This window comes from Bos indicus x Bos taurus, chromosome 21 (assembly GCF_003369695.1).
Source record: "Bos indicus x Bos taurus breed Angus x Brahman F1 hybrid chromosome 21, Bos_hybrid_MaternalHap_v2.0, whole genome shotgun sequence".
NCBI classification, from domain to species: Eukaryota; Metazoa; Chordata; class Mammalia; order Artiodactyla; family Bovidae; genus Bos; species Bos indicus x Bos taurus.
This window is the reverse complement of record NC_040096.1, coordinates 26,978,641-27,003,819: the sequence shown is the minus strand read 5'-3', so window position 1 is coordinate 27,003,819 and position 25,179 is coordinate 26,978,641. Positions and strand designations below refer to the sequence as shown.

Below are 25,179 nucleotides of genomic sequence, written 5' to 3'. Positions count from 1 at the left end.
AGAGGCCATGGAATGTGGCGTGGTTAGTTTTCTCAAGCTGGGTGATTTCATATGCTAATGAGTGGGGCGATCATCCCAACAGTTGTGGAAACACCCACTCCTCCGTCTTTTGACAGTGCCTTGGAACTGTCCTGGCACCTCTGGGTGTGTCATTTAGCTTACAGACTGAGGATCAAGGTTTAGTTGAATTTGACTTGTCATCTTTGATCCATTTTAATCGGTTTATGTTATGCCCTTGGCTATGTCATTTTTTCAAAAGTTGTACTCTACCCCCTTCCTTCCTGTTTCATGTTCTTTTCCTGAGTCCCGTCCAGGCCCACAATGTTGCCTCTACAATCTTCTGGAGGGACAACCATAAAACAGCTGGCCTTTGGGAGAGAAATGCTGTATAATATCCAATCTCTCTAGATATTGAGGCCTTCACCTTCCATGTTTCCTACAACATGCCCAACAACATGCAATTCAGGTTCTAAACTTTTTGGCAGAGAGGGGATATAATGCTAAGGCACAGATGGTCAAGACAAAGGTCACTTACCTGGGAGTTCAGATTACACACAGGTCCAGGAGGCCGTCCTCTGATTGAATACAAGGAATCCTCCAGTTGCCCTCCCCTACGACTCGAAAACAACTGCAAGTTTTCCTGGGGCTAATTGAGTATTATAGAATCTGGATTCCCAACTATGGTCTAATTGCCCAGCCCTCATACGAAATCTTGAAGGGACAGGATGATTCAATCCCACTGATGTAGGGAACTCCTTAAAAGAAGGCAGAGGCTACACTAAAACAAGCCTTAACTCAAGCACCTGCCTTGAGGTTGCCAGACCCAGAAAAAGCATTCCAATTTTATGTCCACAAAAATGAAGGAATAGCCTTGGGAGTGTTAACTCAAAGGTTGGGACCTCAGCCCTAGCCTATAGCTTACTCATCGAAGAGGCTCAACCCAACCACCTGAGGCTGGCCTCCCTGCCTTTGAAAGTTTGCAGCTATTGCAATCCTGATAGAAGATACTTTAAAACTCTCTTATGGGGGCAAATTAACTATTTTTACCAGTCACCAAGTGAAACAACTCCTAAATGGGAGAGGCCATTTATGGATGCCTGATCAAAGAATCCTCAGATATCAAGTAATGCTGATGGAAAATCCAGGCCTGACTATATCCCCTTGTGAGGTTCTTAACCCTGCCACCCTCCTGCCTGCCCCCGAGGGCTATCTCCCCTTTCAGTCTGGCCTAGAAACCTTGGACCACTGGACAAAACCCCAAGAGGGATTGTCAGAAGATCCACTGACCAATCCTGAGGAAATCTGGTACACTGATGGAAGCAGCTTTGTCTTGGATGGAAAAAGAAGAGCTGGATATGGAGTAGTCTCCATTTTTGAGACCATAGAGGCTAAACCTTTGCCACCAGGTACTTCAGCGCAATTAGCTGAGCTCATAGCCCTGACTCGAGCTTTAGAGCTGGGAAAAAGAAAAAGAGTAGCCATTTACACTGACTCCAAGTATGCCTTTCTGGTGCTACATGCACATGCTGCTATTTGGAAAGAAAGAGGCCACTTGACCACCCGAGGATCCCCAATCAAATATGGTGATCAAATCCTTAGGCTCTTAGAGGCAGTTCATCTGCCCACTGAATTTTCAGTCTCCCATTTTAAAGCACACCAAAAAGGGAGGACGGAAGTGGCATGAGGGAACCAAGCAGTGGATCAGGCTTGACCTAATAGGGGTTGCCACCTTAGTTCCTCAGACTAATTTGCCAGAAACTCCTTCATATACTGAAGGTGAGACTCTTAAAGCTAAGAGTGAGGGCTTTCAAGATCATATGGGGTGGTGGTTCCAAAAGGAGGGACTCCTTTTTCTCCCTGGGAACTGCCAATGGAAGTTGGTTAACTCCTTACATGCCATCACTCATTTAGGGGAGAAGACCCTCCAAAGATTACTAGAAAGGTTCTTCAGAGGAACAGGCCTCCAAATGAACATGAGGCAAGTAGTTTCCTCTTTTGCCACTTGCCAGTTAAACAACTCCCAAGGAGCTCAAAGACCCCAGCTGGCCCAGTCCGTCCAATGACACGGGACCTACTCAGGAGAGAGCTGACTGCTGGACTTCACCCAGATGCCAGTTTCTCAAAGGTATAAATACCTATTAGTCATGATATACACATTCACAGGATGGATTGAAGGCTTTCCCACCTGGACTGAGAAGGCTGATGACGTGGTAGAAAAACTGCTCCATGAAATCATTCTGAGATTTGGTCTGCCCAGGTCATTACAAAGTGACAATGGGATATCGTTTACTTCTAAGGTCACCCAAGGGGTCTTTAAAGCATTGGGCATTACTTATTATCTCCATTGTGCCTGGAGGCCTCAGTCTTCAGGAAAAGTAGAAAGAGCCAACCAATTCTTAAAATCAGCGATAAAAAAGATAACCCAGGAGACCTCCCTGGGATGGAAGGAGGTTTTACCAATAGCTCTCCTCTGCACCCGTATTGCCCATAAGGAACAGGTTGGTCTTAGTCCTTATGGGATGCTATATGGGAGACCTTTGCTTATGTCAATGACTTCTTCCTCAATCCAGAGGCTCAGTCCCTCCAGTTTTATACCATGGCCATTGGGCAATTCCAACAGGATATACGCTTGTGGGGTGTCAGATCAGATCAGATCAGATCAGTCGCTCAGTCTAGTCCGACTCTTTGCGACCCCACGAATCGCAGCACGCCAGGCCTCCCTGTCCATCACCAACTCCTGGAGTTCACTCAGACTCACGTCCATCGAGTCAGTGATGCCATCCAGCCATCTCATCCTCTGTCATCCCCTTCTCCTCTTGCCCCCAATCCCTCCCAGCATCAGAGTCTTTTCCAATGAGTCAACTCTTCTCATGAGGTGGCCAAAGTACTGGAGTTTCAGCTTTAGCATCATTCCTTCCAAAGAGATCCCAGGGCTGATCTTCAGAATGGACTGGTTGGATCTCCTTGCAGTCCAAGGGACTCTCAGGAGTCTTCTCCAACACCACAGTTCAAAAGCATCAATTCTTCGGCGCTCAGCTTTCTTCACAGTCCAACTCTCGCATCCATACATGACCACAGGAAAAACCATAGCCTTGACTAGACGGACCTTTGTTGGCAAAGTAATGTATCTGCTTTTGAATATGCTATCTAAGGAGTCACCACTATATGCTCCAGGGACTCAAGTCCTAATTAAAGTCTGGCAGATGGGTCACCAAAGGCTCAACTCCAGCCCACATGGAAGGGCCTCCACCCTGTAATACTTTCTATCCCCACAGCAGTCAAGGTACCATGACTCCTGGATTCACTACTCACAAGTCAAGCCGTGGAAGAAAACAGAAGAGGACACTCGATACACCTGTGAGTTCCTGGGAGATCTCAGATACCTATTCAGAAATGCAAACGAGTGCCATTCTAATGAACACCCCCAAAATTAAGTTTCTGGGGATAAGATTTCTCAGGATAGTGCTAAAGAGCCAACACAGCTTGGCAGGGGTTGTATTCCAAAGCAGACAGGAGATAGATCTCCTGATCCCTGAACAAGGAGGGATTTGAGCCATCTTGAATGAGACATGTTGTTTCTGGGTAAATACCTCCAGCTAAGTTAAAAGAAAGTCTCACAGTCCTCAAGAAAAACATTCAGATCCTACAGGATCTCAAAGAACAAGCTAAAGAGTTAGGGTCACTACAATCTCTCTTTGGGGGATCCTTCTGGCGATGGGGAATTTGAAGTTGGCTAATGCCTTTACTAATCCCTGTCATCACCATACTGATGCTGCTTATGATTGCTCCATGTATTATCAATTGTCTAACCCGTTTTGTCTCTGCCCAAGTCAACACACTATAACATGCAGTGCCAGTTCAACAAGGATATATAAAACTACAGCTGACCATAGAAAATATCATTCACCCTTAGATGGACACTACTATAAGGACTCTGAGGCTTGAGACTAGAAAGAGGGGGAGGCCCAATGCCCCTTGCAATCCCAATTCAGCAGGAAGTAGCCAGAGAGACCTCAACGCCCCTATTCCCAAAGAATTGGGCCTCCCATCTCTTGAGGGGGCAATGTTAGGTAGTTAGAATAGGAAAAAAAGAGTCCAGAATGGCAGTGGCTGAAAGACAAACAAGGGAAAAGCTCGCAAAAATAGAACAAAGGAAGGTCCAGGACTTGAGTGAGGACCTCAAGTAAAACAAACAGCTCTCCTGGCTAGCTCAATTTACATAGGGCAGGCCCAGGGGGAGGAGAAAGAAACATGTAAAAAGAGGAGCCAAACTTGATGGGGGGACTTCTCTTCTCTTTGAGTCTTTTGGGTCAATCCGCCCTCATGCCTCAAGGATGTATTTTCCTTTGCTTTCTAAATAAAACTAAGCTGTAACACTGGTCTTTCCATCACTTCAAATTTTTGCTACAGCAAGGCAGAACTAAGTAAATTACAACTCCCCCAAGATATAGATACAGATATAGATAGAGAGAGCGAGCAAGAGAGAGAGATGGAATAACCTGGAAGTCAAACCTTTATAGATTAGTAAATATATTATTATAAATACATATATGATGGAACATTATATAATCATTTAAAGTCAATTTGGAGAAGATCCCTGACAATTGGAAATAGGGTCACTGGTGTTTTTAAGTGGAAAAAATAAGAATATTCCTGATGTCCTAATTTTTTAAAAACATTAAAATTAAATTTTCAGAAAACATAGACATGGAAAAAGAAAAGATAACAGTGGCTTTCTCTGGTAGGTGGAACAACTGGTAATTTTCTTATTATTTTTTGTCCTTTTCTGACTTCCCGTAAGTGAGCATACATTGTTTATAATTAGAAAATAAAAGACTTATTATTTCAAAATCCTGACTCATGTAAGCTTAAGGCAGTGTGAGATGTGAGAAAGCAGCTCTGACACCCAGGAGCTGGGCTGGCACCCCCAGCTATGTCTTAGTGTTCCCTTGTGGAATATAATTAATTTCACACAATGCCCACATCAGACAAGGCCATGCTGTGACCACGATGGGTCAAGACAGAAAGAAGACCACTGTGTAACTGTGTCTGAACACAGCAAAACCATGAGCACTGTCCAAACCACAAAATACCAAATGTCCTCCTCTCTCAGAGAACAGGAGTGACCGCAGCTTCCTTACTCAGGACAGCTTTGTCCATGCGCTGGCCTGCCCTCTATAGATAAGATGCATTGAGACACACCTGCTTCCTGACGGCACCCAACCCCACTTCCTGAGACCCTCCCTAAACTCTCCCACCACAGCCCCAGTTCTGTAGCTTGTCCTTCCTGACAGTCTTTTACTGAGACGCCCCACCGTTTCCTGTGGTACATGTTCTCCATCATTGAGACAAGAAATAAAGCTGACTCATTCAACCCCAGGTGCTCCTGACTGAAGGGCACTGATATGTGGGTGGAAGTTGGACAGGTGTGAAGTGTTCCATTTTGCAGAGGTGTCTGAGTGAGGCTCGAAGACCTGCCTCGGGCTGTGGCTTGAGTTAGCGATGGAGAAACAAACTCCTGGTGCCTGACAACCTATCTAACCTAACAACAGCAACAGAACCACCACCACCATTAAATTAACAACAGTGAACGCTTGGGAGTGCCCTCTGAGCCAGGCACTTTTCTTTTTTCACTTTTCTCTCCATGCTGGGAGAAACACCCTTGCAAGGACTTCTCTGGTGGCCCACTGGCTAAGACTCTGCACTCTCAGTCCAGGGGGTTCCAGTTCAATCCCTGGTCGGGGAACTAGATCCCACATTTCACAGCTAAGATCTGGTGCAGGGAAATAAATATTAAAAAAAAAAAAAAGACCCTTGCAAACCTGGGTCCGACTGGTGGAGCTTGAGAGAGAAGCCCACTGCATTGGGTAGATCCAGAGTGGCTGGTAACTGGAAATCCCTGGATGGCCAGCTCTTTAAGTCCTTCCTGGCTATAAGTCTGCACTCTCCCAATAACTTCTAATGACCCCTCGGTCTTCATCTGCCTGATGTCTCATAAGCAAAAAGCACAGCCTCTGGTACTTGAAAAGCTCTGCACCTCTGCACCTGCCTCCCCATCCAGAACTCTGCTGCCATCCGCAGGGCCCAGACTCCTGAGAAAACAGCCAGCCTTGTGCTCACCTGGCAGCTGCCCTGCCCTGTCCTTCACTCCTCCGGATTACCCAGGCTCTTTAGAAGTGAGGACTTAGGGAGCTCCCTGGTTGCCTAGTGGTTAGGATTCCAGGCTTTCACTGCCGTGACCCAAGTTCAGTCCCTGTTCAACTATGATCCTACAAGCCATGCACCCAAGAAAAAAACAAAAAGATTTTTTATCTACAACACCAAATGCATAATCCATTAAGAATAAAATGGATAAATCTATCTGACTTAGTAGAAATGAGGACTTAACAGAGGCCTGAAAGAAAGCAGCAGCAGCATCTTTACAGTGTCAGGGGAGTGGTTCTCAGCTTCATCTCAGGGGCAGGGCCTGGGCCTCCGCATTTTTATGAAGCTGTGTGGGTGACTGTACGTGCAGTCAGCATGGAGAAGCACTGAGGCAGGATGCTGCCACTGGGGAAAACAGTACTTCCCAAACTTGAGTTAGGAATGAAAACAAGGGACTGCCCTGGTGGTCCAGTGGCTAAGACTCTGTGCTTCCCATTTGAGTCAGCTCTAATGAGGTGGATGAACCTAGAGCCTGTTATACAGTGTGAAGTAAGTCAGAAAGAGAAAGACAAATATCAGATATTAATACACATATATGGAATCTACAAAGATGACACTGGTGATCCTACTTGTAGGGCAGCAAAGGACACACAGACAAAGAGAACAGACTTGTGGACACAGTGGGGGAAGGAGAAGGTGGGATGATGTGAGAGAGTAGTATTGAAACATATACATTACCATATGTAAAATAGAGAGCTAATGGAAAGTTGCTGTATGACACAGGGAGCTCAAATCTAGTGCTCTGTGACAACCTAGAGGGGTGGGATGGGGTGGGAGGTGGGAGGGAGGTTTAAGAGGGAGGGGACATACGTATACCTATGGCTGATTCATGCTGATGTATGCCAGAAATCGTCACAATATTGTAAAGAAATTATACTCTAATTTAAATTAAAAAAAAAGAAAAAAGACCGTGCTTCCACTGAAGGGAGCACAGGTTCAATCTCTGGTCAGGGAACTATTTATAAGATCCCACATGCCATGCAGTGCAGCAAAAAAAAAAAAAAAAATTATAATAAAAATAAATAAATAATATATTTTTTAAAAGAAATGAAAAAGAGACAGAGTGAAAGTCCATAAGGCACAGGAGCCATCAGAGCCCTGACAAGCCTCCATCTTACACACAGGAATGCTTCGCAGCCACTTCACAGCATCGGCACATACAGCTGTGCTCACCGGGACGGGGGAGCCCTCGTACTCCAGGCGAAGCTGGGGATGAAGGAAGGCAGCCTGCCAGCAGTTCAGGTAGGAATCCTCATGCGTCAGGAACACCTCCTGGAGCCAGGATCTCTTGGATGACTTCAGAAGGGTCCTGTGGTCACTTGATAAATATAACTGAAAAGGACAGCAAGCAGATGTTTTCTATCACATCTATGCAAGCAACAGTTCACTAGCTGCACAGCCAGTGTGTTCAAAAAATGAAAGTGTTAGTCGCTCAGTCATGTCCGACTCTGTGCTACTCCATGGGCTGTAGCCTGCCAGGCTCCTCTGCCCATGGGATTCTCCAGGCAAAAATACTGGAATGGGTTGCCATTCCCTTCTCCAGGGATCTTCCCAACCCAGGGATTGAACCTGGGTCTCTTATACTGGCAGGCAGATTCTTTACCGTCTGAGCCACCAGGGAAGCCCAGTGTGTTCAAAAGCAGTTTTCAAAAGCCCTGCTCTTACTGATCGTATGAGGACACTCAACTTTATCTCAAAAAGGCTGTCTCAGAGGCTGAGACCACTCACCCTCGAATCACCTCTAACTGCTTTCCCTTTCTTTGAATACCAAACCTAGCCTCCTTCGCCTTCTTCTGCACTCCTCCTCTTGCTCAGGGCATCGGGTTTGGATCGGTATTTTATTCATTACGAATAATGCTGCATGAAATGTACTGTGTGAAGTGAATGCGCTTAAAACCAGCACCAGCACAGCTGATATTCATATGTAAGCCTCCAAGGGGGCCTCAGCCCCACTGGAATTGATGTCCACACTTGAGACTTCTGTCAGCTCTCTGGCTGACTTTTTAACGTTGCAGCACCCCATTTTGCTAAAAAGTCCATAACGTTAGTTCCTGGTCAGCTGTTTACCAATACACCTTCCACCCTGCCCCTGGCAGTTATTTCTGCATATTTTGATCACTGTTCACTAAACATCTTTTCTATGCAAAGCTGTGGCATGAAGCACTCTGGGGAAGGTGGAAATGAATTCCTGCCCTCTAGAAGTTTCCTGACTAACAGGAGGGAGGATTGAAATGGAAGCATCTGTAAGGTATGGTGTCCAGCAGGGATGCCAAGAGCTACAAGAGGGGACAGGTGGGAACACTTGCTCTCCCAGGGGCTCAGGAAAGACCCCAAATAGGAGGTGATGTTTTGCCAGGGAGCCAGAGGGGATGAGCATGGGTCAGGACGGAGGGGATATATTGTTGTTCAGTTGCTCAGTTGTGTCTGACTCTTTTATGACCCCATAGGCTGCAGCAAGCCAGGCTTCTCTGTCCATGGGATTTCCCAGACAAGAATACTGGAGTGGGTGGCCATTTCCTTCTCCAAGGGATCTTCCCAACCCAGGGATGGAACCCTCGTCCCCTACATTGGCAGACAGGTTCTTTACCACTGAGCCACCACTGAAGCCCCAGGGACATATTACAGAGGGCTTTAAATGCCAGTCACCAGCAGCACTTAATGCAGAGGGCAGTTAGGAGGTGGGAAGAGGGAGCACTACTGACTTTTCATTGGAGATGGGAGGTGAGAAGAGCTGACCTTTTAAAGGGTCAATCTGAGAGCATCCTGCCAGTATGGGATAAAGTCAGGATAGACTGAAGGGATCAAGCTATGGGAAGTGGCATCGGGAATGCAAAGATGGACCAGACTGCATTACGAAGGAAGAGCCATAGGACCTAGCAACTGGAGCTGTATGCGGGTGGGAAAGAAAGATAAGTCCAAGATGTACTGTGGCTTCAGCCTGGCTGATGGGGAGAATGGCCATGCCATTCTGAGATAATCGAAAATAATATACATCTCAAGCCACAAATGTTGCTTTTTTCATATAAAGAAAAATATTAAGACAATCAGGAACAAATCTAGATGGCCACCATCACCAGATTTTTCATAAATATCTTGAAAGGGCTTGCTAATTAAAAGATGAGAAATAGAAACAAGAGGTATGAGAACTTGGGATGAGATAAAATTGTCATAATTTGACCATGAGATGACTGCATACCTAGAAGTCACAAGAGAAGCAACTAGAATTCATGAGGAAGTGATTTCATCAAAGATGAGAAGAAAAAAATCAATGATTTTCTTCTATTTTTTACTGCAACTGTCAAAAGGACCTGCCTTAATAGCTTCCAAAATAGAAGATATCAAATAATAACCTTGATGAGATCAGTGTCAGATCTATGGGAAGGAGAGCACAAAACTTTACTGAGATGTAGAAAGGAATAATTGGATAGGGACTTCCCTGTTGGTCCAGTGGTTAAGAGTCTCTGCTCACACTGCAGCGGGTGCAGGTTCAATTCTAGTTTGGGGGAGATTCCCACATGCCTCACAATGTGGCCAACAAAAAAAAGACAAAGAAACAAAGAAAGAAAAGTATAATTGAAGAAACAGACATCTCAGAAGACAAATACTGTAAAGCTACTAAATAGGTGAATGTACTTAATTTTACAATGTCAGTCAAAACACCAAGTGATTTTCCCCCCTACAGGGGCAGAGGGACTTGAAAAAATTATTACTATATTTAACTGAAAGATTAATTCCTAACATAATTCAAAGAAGGAATTAGCCCTACAAGTCCTCAAATTTGTATTATAAAGCTACACTCGGGGAATAAAAAAATAGACAACTTCAGTTCAACAGTCCCAAATAAGAAGCTCAGAAACAGCCATATGTAATAATGTACGGAGCACATTTCAGTGAAGAAAGGGATAATTACTCAAGAAATAACACAGATACAACCAACAAGTCATTTGGGGGAAATTTAGATGTTCACATTAAGCCCTTGATCAAAATAAATCCCAAGTGGATCAAAGAATAAACTTAAGCAATACTTTAAGTTTATTTTATAATACTTTAAAAATTAATACAAGTTACTCTTTTTATCACATCTTTGGAGCAGACTTCAAAGGCTCTGAGCCATGGAAGGAATTACAAAGAAAAGCACTGATAGGTTTGACTCAAACAGAGATTAGAACAGATACAATTTAAAAGCCAAGCAACAAAAGAGAGGAAATACTAGCAACACACATGGCACATTTTTATCATCTGTGAAAGAGCAGATATTAAAGCCTAAGGCAATGAACAGGCAAAGAATAGATGATTTACAGGAAAGAGAGAGAGAGATGAGATGGAAGGGGGAGGTAGGAAAAGAAGGAGCAGGAAAAGAAAGAGAAAGGGAAAAGAAAAGAAAAAAATTATATCCAAATGTTGTAGTGCTTGTGATCTTCCCTACATTTTAAGATTTTCCCTTTATAAAATAAGCCAAAATGTTAGTAGGGTTCCTCTCTCGATAAAACAGTGATGATTTACTGTCCTCTCTCTGATGAGATATTTCCTCTAATTTTCACATTTAAAATCAGGCTGCACACGGGGAAGTTTATGAAAAAGGAAGCTTGAGAAAAGAATTTTATGTGTGGTCAGGATTGATTAAGATTAGATTGAATTTAATTACATCAATGAATTTTATTATTAAAAGTAAACTAATACCAAAAAAATTCAGCTGCACATTGTGGGTAGACTTGTATATTGTATACTGAGTAAAGTCAGACAGAGAAGGAGAAATATCACATATCACTCATAGGCAGAATCTAAAAAGAAACGATACAAATGAACTTATTTACAAAACAGACTCACAGACTTAGACAATGAACTTCTGGTTGCTGGGGGAGGGGAGGTGGGGGAAAGGATGGGCGAAAGGGATAATTAAGAGAGTTTGGGATGGACATGTACCCGCTGCCATATTTAAAATGGATAACCAATAAGGACCTACTGTATAGCACAGGGAGCTCCACTCAATGTTATGTGGCAACCCGGATGGGAGGGGAGTTTAGGGGACAGAGGATACATATTTATGTATGTCTGAGTCCCTCTGACCATCACCTGATGCTATCACAGCATTGTTAATCGGCTATACTCCAATATGAAACAAAAACTTAAAATAAAATCAGGCTGCAGCTTACCATCTATGATGTTTCAGAGTGTAACTGCCAGCATTAATTTCTTAGTGGTACAAAAATAAAAATGATGCTGATGATGCCACATCAAACAATAAAAGAATCTTTGATTCAATGAAAAATGTTACATTAACACCAGCTCTGCCATTTAGTAGACATGTGACTTGGAACAAAATCAATTAATTTGCCGTGCTTCAGTTTTCCCATCAGTAAAACTGTGGTAAATAGTCCTTATTTTTAAAGACTTGTTGGGAGGAATAAATGAGTTAATGTATGTGAAGCACTACACATATAGTAAGGTATAATTGGAAAAGACTTTGATGCTGGGAAAGATTGAAGGCAGGAGGAGAAGGGAGCGGCGGAGGATGAGATGGTTGGATGGCATCACGAACTCAACGGAAATGAACTTGAGCAAACTCCGGGAGATAGTGAAAGACAGGGAAGGTTGGTGAGCTACAGTTCATGAGGTCACAAAGAGTCGGACACGACTTAGTGACTAAACAACAACAACATGGTATAATAACCTCCATTTTTATAGACAAGATGCAAAAAGGTTAAATAACTTAACCCAAAGTCCCATCCCATAGGTATGCATCAAAGCTGGAATTCATATTTGTCTGAATCCCCAGGGTGGAGGTAAGGATCAAAGACTTATGCTCCCTGATTTATGCAAATACATTAGCATGGGTGACATTAAACAGCTGTCAGGGCCTCTCACCTTCTGAGATGGCCTACATTCTGCCTATGGAGTGTGTATCTCCCTGAATAAACCTTTTTTCACTTAAAGAAGAAGCTGTCAGATTATTATTATATAACCTGATCATTTAACTTACAAGTGGAGGTGGTATGAATTTTTGCTTTTTACCAGATGTATTGCAAAAAGGGTTTTTTCCCTCTTACTCTTTAGCTTTTAAGGATGTATTTTTGTAATCCATGAGGTTGGAAGCAAAGAATTGGCCCAAAACTGCCTTGGAAAAGCTGCAGTCTGATACTATAATGAGACCAGAGATGGAGCCCATACCTGTAGAGTTCTCTGTCCACTTCAGTAAGTAGCCAGTAGCCCACTCGGAAACAAAAGTGACTGGTCCCAGTAGACATGCAACATGATGACTCACCATTCTGTCATCAAATCCTCCTGTTATCCCAAGGCGGAAGTTCTGCCCGTATCTAAGGACTTGACCGATGACCTCTCCAGCTGCACTGTCGGTAGAGAATGAATATGTCAATTCTCTGTATTAGGATCATTCTACAGCTTTATTTTTGTGTGTATGCAGTTTTGTTTATAATTTTCCTGGTGGTTTAGTCCCTAAGTCATGTCCAACTCTTACAACCCCATGGACTCTATATACCATGTTGTTGTTCATTCGCTAAGTCGTGCGATCCCATAGACAGCAGAGACCAGGCTCTGCTATCTGTGGAATTTTCCAGGCATACAGAATACTGAGTGGGTTGCCATTTCCTTTTCCAGGGGATCTTCCCAACCCAGAGACCGAACCAGGTGGTGCTAGTGGTAAAGAATCTGCCTGCAGTGCAGGAGATGCAAGAGACTTGGGTTCAATCCCTAGGTCACAAAAGAGTCCCTGGAATAGGAAAATTGCAACCTGCTCCAGTATTGCCTGAGAAATTCCATGGACCAAGAAGCCTGGCAGGCTACAGCCTATGGGGTCCCAAAGAGTTGAACAGGACTGAGATGATGCCTACTTGTATACAGTAACTGAAATAAGTCACTAACTAAAAGATCTTTTCTTTTGACCTTCAAATCTTGCTGGCACCTTATTCACCACCTTCCAACACAGTCAGGACACAGAACGTTCCCACTCTGTGAGCCTAGGATGGACTGAGCACATCATATTGTCCTACACTAATGAATTGGCCCAAGTTCACTGGCATTTTTTTTAACTGAAGTACAATTGATATATAATGTTACATTTAGTTTTAAGTATATACAACATAATTCAACATTTATATACATCATGAGATGATCACCACAATAAATCTAGTTACCACCTGATGACATTTAAAATTATTATGATATTACTGACTATATTCCCTAGTCTATACATGACGTTTCCAAACACTGACATCTTTAAAGAGAAGCAAGGTAACAAATTTGCAGACATTTGGTATACTCTTCCCTCTTAATCGTCCAGGAAACAGAAATTGTGATCAATTTTTACTTGTTTTAACATAGTCTGCGTTAAAAAAAAAATCTAAAAACTTAAAGGACTGACTATATGCCTGTCATATAAACTTGTTATCATTAGTAACAAACTGTAAACAATAACTTTTAATTGTTATTACATATCTATTCTCCAAGGACTTAAACGCTTATCTACAAAAACTCAAGCACATTTTAAGTGGATAATTAATTTTAAAAGAGCAAATCTCAAAAAAAAAAAAGAGCAAATCTCTGTGTACTATCTTACATTCAATTATATATTTCTGATGCAGAAATAGCATAGCAACATTAAAAATAATGAAAGCACTTAGATGAGCTCAAAGCATTAGGAAATGATATTAGGAAAACCCCACTTGGCTTCTCAGGCAGAATCTGAATTTTATTCCCTGGATCAATACTTTCAAATGATGTGTCTGGAATTGAGCTCAAGTTACCCACTATCCTGATGTTTATGGAAAAGGGATTGTAAAGACCCCTTGACAATCATTCTCAAGATAAGAAAATAGGATGACAATCACAGAGAATGTTCATATAACCTCTGACTCCAACCACTAGTGCTCTCATTCCAGGGGATCCTTAAGAAGCAAGTGAAAAGAGATTTGTGATGCAAAGGAGCCTATTATACAATTCAAGTTTCTTTACCACAAAATAGTAAAAGTGTTTCTGCCAACTGGGATCTTGGTTTGAGCTGCACTCAGGCCACAGGGCACCTCTAATTCATTGCTCAGATGGGCTTTAATCTCATCTGGAGTCATACACAGGCTGAGGTCCCCGGGCAGAAACAGATCAGCCTCTGTCTCAGGATGGTCGGGACTCACAAGCATCACTTTGTCGCCATAGTGAATGTATCCGTCTTCAGATACGGAAAGCTGCATCTGCAATTGAAATAGGAGTTTTTCAAATAAACCGTGCAATTCCTTCTGCCACCGCAGATGTACCCCCATTTTATTTTAACTTTTGGCTGCACCTCGTGGCATGTGGGATATAGCTCCCAGACCACGGATGGAACCCACGCTCCCTGCATTGGAAGGCAGAGTCTTAACCATTGGACCACTGGGGATGTCCCTACCCTATTTTAAAAAGGAATGGACTTGAATTTCCTCGGATCCTTATTCTTTCTTTTCGTGCCACCAATCTGCTCCCAATTTGCCAAACTGAAATACCTGATAATCCCAAATGAAGTAAAATAAAGCTTATGAGAAATCACATGGATTGATTCCATTACTATTCCAGGAAAATTACTATTCCATTACATTCCTTGAAACTTTCTTGAGCACCAACAAACAGGAATTTTACTTATGAATGCATCAACCTATTCATTTCTTAATTTGGAGAGGCTTCCCTGGTAGCACAGTTGGTAAAGAATCTGCCTGCAATGCAGGAGACCCAGGTTTGATCCCTGGGTTGAAAAGACCCCCTGGAGAAGGAAATGACCACCCATTCCAGTATTCTTACCTGGAAAATCCTATGGACGGAGGAGCCTGGCAAGCCACAGTCCATGGGGTCAAAAGAGTCTGACATGACTGATTTGGAAAATATAGATAAACATAATTAATAGTAAACATTTCACATTTCTAAAATCTTGTTTCTGTTGTTTAATTGCTCAGTCATAGCTGACTCTTTTGCCATCGCATGGACTGTAGCCCTCCAGGCTCCTCTGTTCATGGGATTTCTCAAGCAAGAATACTGAAGTGGGTTGCCATTTCCTTCTCCAGGAGATTTTCCTGACCGAGGGATCAAACCCAGGTCTCCTGCATTGGCAGGTGAATTCTTAACTGCTGAGCCACCAAGGAAGCTCTTCTAAAATCTTAGGGAGTTTTAAACATTGTGATTATTTAAAGAGAAAAATAGGAATTTTCCAAATGACCACTCACTTATGCAATATTTGCTTGCTTAACATATTCTCACACTTAATTTGATAAAGTTTTGAAAACATTGTTTGAATTTATAATTACCGGTCTCAAAAGATTCTCTTTTAGTCTTCTGTTTCTCTGTATGAGAAGTTGTCCCTTATCTCTCTTTGCTAAGAAGTCTTTCATGATCTCCTGGTTAAAGAAAAAAATGAATGAAATCCAAACAGTCAACAAGAGTCCTGACTAATACACACACTTAGAGCTTTTAGGTCAAAAGAACATCAAGTTGAAAAAGCAAAATTTTAGAATGAAAAAAGAAATGTGAGGATAAAGGAAGTGGTAGACTTTTCAGCATTACATTTTAGCATTACTTTTTAAATTTCATTTGGACTGTTTAGAAAGACATGAAAAAGAATAATCACCTGTAATTACTTCAACCAGTGACAAACATGAGTAACATTTGAAGGTCATATGCTCCCCCTCCTGAGGTCTCTGCTAGTTCTCTGATGATGAACACTAGAAGTCCTCCCTGATGGCCCAGGGTCTAGTTAAGACCACCACAGGAGAAGTTCAGGGCAATGAGTATAAGATCAGTAAAAGGGATGCTACTGGGACCCTTAGGAGGTGATATGTGACGGGGATGGGGGCAGTAATTTTGCTTAGGGCCTGCCTTCTCACCTGGACTGAAGCTTCGAGTCTGTAAGTCTCTAAGGAACAGAGGGAATTTAGTGGGGCTCTGGACTAAAGACACAGAGAGGGATGTTGAGAGTTTCGGAGGCCTAGAGATGCAGTGAACCTAGAGTCTGTCATACAGAGTGAAGTAAGCCAGAAAGAGAAAGAAAAATATCATATATTAACATACACATATGGAATCTAGAAAAATGGTACTGATAGACCAATTTGCAGGACAGGAATAGAGATGCAGACATAGAAAGTGGACTTGTGAACACAGTGGGGGTGTGGAAGGGAATGGTGGGACGAATCGAGAAAGTGGCGTTGACGTATATACACTATCATGTGTAAAATAGCTAGTGGGAAGTTGCTGTACAGCACAGGGAGCTCAGCTGGTGCTCTGTGATGACCTGGAGGCGGGGCAGAATGGGGAGATGGGAGGGAAATCCAAGAAGGAGGGGACATATATATACATACATATAGCTGATTCACTTTGTTGTACAGCAGAAACTGTACCTGGACCTCACAGACTGTAGCAGGAGGCTGCAGAGTCTGACACGACAGTGACTGACCACCACCACCAACACAATTGCCTTACAATGTTGTGTTAGTTTCTGCTGTACAACAATGTGAATCAGCTGTAAGTACATATATGTCCCCTCCCTCTTGGACCTCCCTCCCTCCCTCCCCACGCCCATCCCACCCCTCTAGGTCATTATAGAGCACCCAGCTGAGCTCCCTGTGCTATACAGAAGCTTCCCACTAGCTTTCTGTTTTACACATGGAAGTTAGACTCCAATAAAAACAAATAAATGTTAAAAAACTAAAAAGAGAAAGAGTGGAAGGGTGTGAACTTGTGGGACAGCCTGTGAGATTCTCAGGGAGTTCATAGGGAGATGGGGTTTTAGGGACATTGAATGTGAGCTGGGTTAGAAAGGAGGCTTGGGATGCTCAAAGAAGGGGCCGGAACTTGGGCCAGGGGTGGGAGTCCCCGGGCCATGGGTGGGCTGTACCGGGCCACAGCCTTCGTACCTCCTCCAGGTAGACGTCCTCATTCCAGTTGCCAATCCGGACTCGTGGACCGTACAGGTTCTGCGCCATCGTCCCCAGCTCTCCCACCACCAAGCTTGGGGCACAGCGCCCGTGTTAGATTCCTCGTCGCCAAGACGACCCAGCGCCCAGGGATTGGCCAAGGGCCGGGACCGGCTAGCCAATAAGTGACCACACGCGAGTCACGCTGGGCTGAGCGCTGCCGCACCCCAGGGGCTGTCACCCACCCCCACCTCCAACCTCATTCCATCTCACTTCCATCCTTAGGTTTTTCTTGAGTTTAATGGCTAAGCAGCAGAGAGATAAAACTCGAGCTTACAGACCCCGTTTTGTCCTAAATGCTCGCAAACTTTTTTTTTTTTTTTTTAGAATCTAAAAGAAACTGCTTTTAAGGAGGGTTTCGCTTGCTTCGGGGTGGGGGACAGCAAAGAGGAGCTTTGAAATGGAAGCCGAGCTTGCTTGCACTCTGTTTTTATAATCAGCAAGCAACCATTTCATCATAATCATAAAACAATACAGACTTGATGTAGAAATTTGGAAACCAAAATAACATAGAAAAAAGGAGGAAGGGAAAATTACTCACAATTTTCACCTCCTCCAGAGTAAGAAATATATCATGTTAGCCTATTTGTGGATTTGTTTCTGAGGTGGTTCTTATTTTCACAGGCTTTACAGCATTCCTCCTTCCCCCAGATACCAAGTGCAAGAAGAAGCTGATGATTTGCAATAACTCTTGATAAAACCAAAATATACTAGAGCCAGTATTTTTACACAAAATATAATTTTTGTAAGCAGGAGGGGGAAACAATTGCTGCCGGACTCCTTGGGACCTGATGCTGATCGAATGCATTCAGTAATTCACCTTTATTTACTGTCTACTAAGACAGGACAAAAGACAGGAATCTTTCTTCTCTTCAGCAACCCCAGACTAAAAAAGAAAAGAATTCATGGGGAAAAAAATGACTTCTGAGGAATGGAATGAATGCAGTTAAAGATGTGTCAGTGGTCAGAAAGAGAAAAACAAATATTGTATATTAATGCATATATGTGGAATCGATAAAAATTATATAGATGAACCTATTTGCAGGGCAGGAATAGAGATGCAGACATAAAGAACAGACATGTGGACAAGGTGGGAGGAGTGGGTGGGACGAATTGGGAGATTAGCTTTGACATATATACACACTACCGTATATAAAATAGATAGCTAGTGGAAAGCTGCTGTATTGCACAGAGAGTTCAGCTCAGTACTCTGTGAAGTACTGAGTACTGTGAGTACTGTGAGTACCTGTGAAGGCCTAGAGGGGTGGGATGGGGATGGAAGGGAGGTCCAAGAGGGAGGGGATATATGTATACATATAGCTGATTCACTTTGTTGTACAGCAGAAACTAATACAACATTGTGAAGCAATTATACTCCGATATGTTTTTTTTAAAGATATAACATGAAGGGCCGTAGTAGCCTAAAGAAAGATTTATTTCTGCCTTGGGAGATGGTGAGAATGAGAGTCAGGCTCTATGGGTGGTGACTGAAGGAAGGGGGACTTTGGAGATGAACTTGGATTTGAGCTGGCAGGTTGCAGCCTGGGATACAAATGGGAATCCACGAGCTTTGTGAATACAGCATCACATGCTAGGATCCTTTGAAAGGACAAATGGGACAAAGAAGGTAGGTCAGACATCATACCACTAACTGCACTTGATAAATCAAGGAACTGAGACTCGAAAATGCTGTAGCTCATCCAAGTTTAAACTGCTAACAGTTGCTCAAAGCAAGGACTTAACTCAGATTTTCTGAATCCAAGTCCATGTTTTCTTTGTCTACAAATTTCTTGTAAAATTGGGAGTATGATAAGGCTAGTTAATAAATCCATATGACTTAAGTTTCTAATGTTTCAGTTATTTGCTTAACTCGACAGCTTTCACCTGTTTTCTTTGAGCTATTATGATCAAATACAGTATACTTCTCTATTTTACAGGCTCAGCAGTACAGTTACATACATGTTGCTTTATGCAATTGCTTCTTAAATCAGTCAGGATTTAAAATGTTCAATTATACTCTTTTGTAAATTACACGCATAATTATCTTTGTGTGTCTGACTCTTTGAGAACCCATGGATTGTAGCCCACCAAGTTCCTCTGTCCATGGAATTTTCCAGACAAGAATACTGGAGCAGGTTGCCATTTCCTCCTCCAGGGGATCTTCCTGACCCAGGGATTGAACCTGTGTCTCTTGCATCTCCTCCTGTATTGACAGGCAGATTCTTTGCCACTGTGCCACCTGGGAAGCCCATGATTATCTTTACTGGTGCTCTTTATTTTTTCAAGTGTATGCCAATTACAGCCTGGTATTACCCGATTTCAACCTGAAGAATTTCTATTGGGATTTTTTTATAAAGCAGAATTTCTTTTCTCTAAGGCTGTATTCACTTCTCTTCCTTCTTTTTTCTCTCTGTTCTTCAAACTGCATAGAATTTCTATTGATTTATCTTCAAGTTTATTCTTGCCTGGAGAATTCCATGGACAGAGCCTGGCAGGCCACAGTCCATGGGGTCGCAAAGAGTGGACATCACTGAGCAACTAACACTTTCACTTTGGGCTTCCCTGGTGGCTCAGACAGTAAATAAAGGAGACCCAAGTTTGATCCCTGGGTTGGGAAGATCCCTTGGAGAAGGGAATGGCAACCCATGCCAGTAATCTTGCATGGAGAATTCCATGGACAGAGGAGCCTGGCGGGCTATGGTCCATGGGGTCATAGAGAGTCAGACACAACTGAGCGACTAACATGCACACACTTGCTTATTTCTTCTTCTGCCAGCTCAAATCTACTCTTCCATCTGGTGAGTTTTTCATTTTGGTTATGATACTTAGCTCCAGAATTTCCTTGGGCTTCCCTAGTGGCTCAGTTGGTAAAGAATCTGTCTGCAGTGCAGGAGACCTGGGTTTGATCCCTGGGTCAGGAAGATCCCCTGGAGAAGGAAAACAGCAACCCACTCCAATACTCTTGCCTGGAGAATTCCAAGGACAGAGGAGCCAGGCAAGCTACAGTCCATGGGATCACAAAGAGTCAGACACGACTGTGTGACTTTCACTTTCACTTTCATGATACTTAGCTCCAGAATCTCCACTTGGCTCTTTTTTTAATCATTTCTTTTTTGATATTCTATATCTGAGGAGGCATTGTCATCAGACTGTCCTTAAATTCTTTAACTTTGGTTTCTCTTAGTTCTTTGCACATATATATAACTGTTTTGAAGTCTTTGTTTATTAAGTCCAACGTTTGGGCCCTCTCAAAACCTGTTATTTTCCCTGTATCTGGATCACATGTTCCTGCTTATTTGCAGGTCTCATAATTTGTTGTGAAATCTGAACATTTTAGGTAACATATTGTAGGAACTCTGTATTCTGGTTCCCCACCCCCAGTGCCTGTGGTTGCTGTTTGCTTATCCACTTGTGTATCTATTTAGTGACTCTGGCTAGACTAGTTAGTGAGGTCTACTCCCCAGCTGTGTGGAGCCCTCTGATGTCACTTTTTAGGGTACAGTCCTGAACATACGCAAGTTCCCCTGATCCCCTAAATAAATCTTAAAATGATAAAGTAACATAAAGAAGCATCTCATAACTGAGGATTTAACAGGTGGATTTAAAAGTCAGGTGATGGGACTTCCCTAGCCCCAGTGGTAAAGAATCCGCCTTATGATCCAGGGGGTGCGGGTTCAATCCCCCATTGGGGAACTAGGATGCCACTGGACTCAGACAACTAAGCCCACACTCCACAACTAGAGAGTCTGTGTGCTGCATTAAAAAGATCCCACGTGGAGGCTTCCCTGGTGGTCCAGTGATAAAGAATCCACCTTTCAATGCAGGGGACACTAGTTTGATCCCTGTTCCAGGAAGATCCTACATGCCATGGAGCAACTAAGCCTGTGTGCCACAACTACTGAAGCCCGAACGCCTAGAGTCCATGCTCTGCAACAACAGAAGCCCCCGCAATGAGAAGCCCACGCACCGCAACAAAGAGCAGCCCCCGCTCACCGTAACTCCGCAACTGGAGAAAGCCTGGGTGCAGCAACGAAGACCCACCACAGCCAAAAAATAAAATAAATAAATAAATCTTAAAAAAAAAAAAGAGCTCACACGACACAACGCAGATCCCTTGTGCTGCAACTAAGACCCAATGTAGTCAAATAAATAAATAACATTTTCAAAAGAAACAAATAAAAGCCAGGTGACAGTAACAAAACTATAAACAAACATACAAAGAGTTTTTGGAAAGAGCTTTTGACTAATTTTCACTTTTAATTTGGAAAATTTGTAAAATCTTTATTTTATGGCAATTACAGAGCACTTTAAATTTACATTCTTCAAAACCCCTCAAAGCTACAATGAGAACAGGATTGTGCACATACATTGCTAGTCTCTGAGTCATTTACTCAGTTCATTATGTAGCCATAAGTATTTGTTTAAATTAGGCCACCATTCCCTCCCTTTTAGAAGTATTATAATTTTGACATAAACCAGGTATATATTGGAAAACTCATTTGCTATTTTTTTTTTCATGATTTGATGAGGCTCTTGGAAAAATTTAATTGGAGCCTTTTGTTACTTGCTTATGAGACATCTGGCAGGATGAGAAAAGCCAAAGAAATCCTTGGACAGGACCATTTTTAGAAAGGAAAAGTAGAATAAAGTTCAGATACTGAGAAAGAGAAATGAGAGTTATCGTCTTAGAAACAAGTAACTTCCAGGCGGCTGAAAGTAAGTTTTCAAGTCCTCATTGGACAAGACACATTGTAAGTCATCATAGTGTCCTAAATTTAAAAATGGAGTTGACACTTCTTTCACTCAGTTTATGCAACATTTTCATCTCTGGGCCTTAGCATCTTCATCAATAAAAACGAGTGAAGGATAATTTTGCAGATAATTCTTTAAGAAGCATTTCCAAAATATGCTATGTGTGTTAACAGATATGGAGAGGGAAAGAGCTCTCTTGTAGATCAATTTGAGAAATGGTGGGTTAAACAGGCACCTTACTGCAGTCCTTGTCAGAGCCTTGAATGTAATGATGCTCATTATAAACCCACATTCCTCAAGCTAAGCTCACCGTGGAATACATTTTTTAAAGAATCATTGTACTTCCCTGGCGGTCCAGTGGTTAAACATCCTCCTGTGAATGTAGGGGACACAGGTTTCATCCCTGATCCAGGAAGATCCCATATGCTTCAGAGCAACTAAACCTGGGCACCACAACTACCGAGCCTGACTGCCCTAGAGCCCGTGCTCTGAAACAAAAGAAGCTACCAAAATGAGAAACCCACGCACCTGCACCGCAACTGGAGTGTAGCCCTCACTGGCCACAAGTAGAGAAAGTCTGGGTTTAGCAACAAAGACTCAGTGCAGCCAAAGATAAATAAACAACAGTTTAAAAAATAAATAATAAAATAAAAAGAATCATCTTGCAAGAATACTTTTTACGAGATTTTGTGTGGCTCAAATGACATAATACTGTGTAAAATGGGCAGGATTTGGACATGTAGATAAAAGAATCAAGATACGCACTTGCCAGAGGAAGAAAACAGGATGCAGTAGGGCAAAGAAGCTGGAGTCTCTGGGGCCAGGAAGGAGCAACAAGGTAATGAATGTGAGTGGGGAGAAGACAGAGGGGGCGGGGAGACCTGAGGTTCCAAGGCAAGGGCTGTGAATTTCCTTCTTTAAGTCAAAGAGAGCCATGAAAGTTTCCAATGTGAGGATGTGGACAGAGAGCAGAGTGGAACTTTGGAAGTTTGCTGGGGCTATAGGTTGTGAATCGCAGGCAGCCGGGCCAAGTAGAGAGCAGGGAGCCCAGTTAGGAGACGCCCTGATGAGAGGGGATGGGTGCACTTAAGTAGAGGGAGAGGAATGATAATAACGGCTCAGGTCAGGAGCTCTTCGAAAACGACTGTGCAGTGGGGGAACCCATCCTTCACCCATGCAAGAGCCACTGAGTGCCAAGCACTATGGAAATCATGGGCCCTGACTTTGTGCGGTCAAAAGGGAGACACAGTGCTGAACAAGTACGTATACACGAGAAGCCTCGTGCCAGAGGGTCAAGGTGGGAAAGTCTTCTCTGAAAGGATGTTGGCTAATAATCGTCCTTTGACAAGTAGATGGGCTTTCGGGCTTCCCTGGTGGCTCAGATGATAAAGAATTCACCTGCAATGCAGAAGACCTGGGAAGATCCCCTTGAGAAGGGAATGGCTTTACTCCAGTATTCTTGCCTGGGAAATCCCGTGGATAGAGGAATCTGGAAGGCTACAGTTCATGGGGTCGCAAAGAGTCAGATATGACTGAGTGACTAACACTTTCACTTTGATGAGTAGGCAGGTTAATGAAAGTCCTGATCCGTCTACATCATCATTTTGGGCTCCATTGTGGGTAGTGACTGCAGCCACAAAATTAAAAGATGCTTTCCCCTTGGAAGGAAAGTTATGACAAACCTAGACAGCGTATTAAAAAGCAGAGACATCAGTCTGCTGACAAAGATCCATATAGTCAAAGCTATGGTTTTTCCAGTGGTCATGTACAGATGTGACAGTTGGACCATAAAGAAGGCTGAGCACCAAAGAATTGATGCTTTCGAACCGTGGTGCTGAAAAAGACTCTTGAGAGTCCCTTGGACAGCAAGGAGATCAAACTAGTCAATCCTAAAGGAAATCAACCCTGAATATTCATTGGAAGGACTTTTCTGAAGCTGAAGCTCCAACACTTTGGCCACCTGATGTGAAGAGCTGACTCACTGGAAAAGACCTTGATACTGGGAAAGATTAAAGGTGAAAGGAGAAGGGGGCAGCAGAGGATGAGATGGTTGGATGGCATCACTGACTCAGTGGACATGAGTGTGAGCAAACTCCGGGAGATAGTGAAGGACACGGTAGCCTGGCATGCTGCAGTCCATGGGGTCACAAAGAGTCGGACATGACTGAGCAACTGAACAACAGCAAGGACCTACTGTGTGGCACAGGGAACTCTGCTCAATGTTACCCGGCAGCCTGGATGAGAGGGGAGTTTGGGGAAGAATGGATACATGTATGTGTATGGCTGAGTCACTTTGCTGTTCACCTGAAACTATCACAACATTGTTAATCTGCTAAACTCCAATATAAAATAAAAACTTTTTTAAACAAAGAAAAGAAAGTGCTGGGCTTCATTGCCCCAGAAAGATATAAATAGAAGCATTTTACACATTGAGGGCAAGATTTAGAATGTAACAAGAATAAATCCATTTGGGTCCATCTCTCCTATTCTTTTGCAGTATGAAAGTTGGTAAATTACAAACGGGCTCTGAAAGCAAAGCAACCACGCGAACACTTACAGTGCACTAGAATGTGATGGAGAAATCGACCAGTTCCAGGAACTCCTGGAGAGTGTCAATGCAAAGACGCATTTCCCCCAAACGTCAGCATTTCCAGTTCCTTTAATCTGATGGGAAAAGAGAGAATGTCCCTTCAATTCACAAATGAGGAAACGGAAGCACAGAAAGGTTACGGGAAATAGTCAAGTTAGCATAGGAGCCAGAAATGAAAGCCACCACGAGAATGCAGGAAGAGAGGAGGAAGAAAGAAAGGAGAGAAACCAGAGAAAAATAGGGCCTTGTATTGTATTTTTATAGCATCCCCAGGTGTCACATCACTTTACACACATCATTTCACTTGAAAATTACCATTACAGGAGGTTGGAAAATAAATCTGTGCCCTGTAGCCAGCTCTGTGAATTAAAACACAAGCTCTGGAGCCGAACATTCCTAGTGCAGATCCCCAGAACTAACCACTGGCAGCCTTGGGACCCTTAAGCAAGGTCATGACCTCTTTGTGACTCAGTTTCTCCATCTGTAAAATGAGGAAATAATAATACCCACTTCCTATGGTTATTGAGAGGCATAAATGGGAGCCCACAAGTAACACCCTTGGCACAGTGTACAGGACAGGTAAACACTCACTAGATATTGCTGCTCATTGAATTGCAAATATTGGCATCGGGCATGGCTTGATCAAGGACTTCTCTGTTTGCAAGATTCACAAGTTTGAAGTCCAAGGGA

At 43.0% G+C, this 25,179-nt stretch overlaps 1 protein-coding gene across 6 annotated transcripts in view; it reads right to left on the bottom strand.

Annotated features, from left to right (window-relative positions):
* CFAP161 (cilia and flagella associated protein 161) overlaps positions 1–25,179 on the bottom strand; it is a 51,110-nt gene that overhangs the window by 3,601 nt on the left and 22,330 nt on the right. For 2 of the 6 annotated variants that reach the window (XM_027521540.1, XM_027521543.1), the window contains 4 exons: positions 15,486–15,575; positions 14,173–14,405; positions 12,467–12,551; positions 7,378–7,536 (listed from right to left, as the gene is read on the bottom strand). In XM_027521540.1, coding sequence (XP_027377341.1) covers positions 7,378–7,536; positions 12,467–12,551; positions 14,173–14,405; positions 15,486–15,575 — 567 coding nt within the window. Of the gene's footprint in view, positions 1–7,377; positions 7,537–12,466; positions 12,552–14,172; positions 14,406–15,485; positions 15,576–17,087; positions 17,319–24,456; positions 24,564–25,179 lie in introns of those variants that run through there. The other 4 variants (XM_027521542.1, XM_027521541.1, XM_027521546.1 and 1 more) reach the window with 4 other exon arrangements.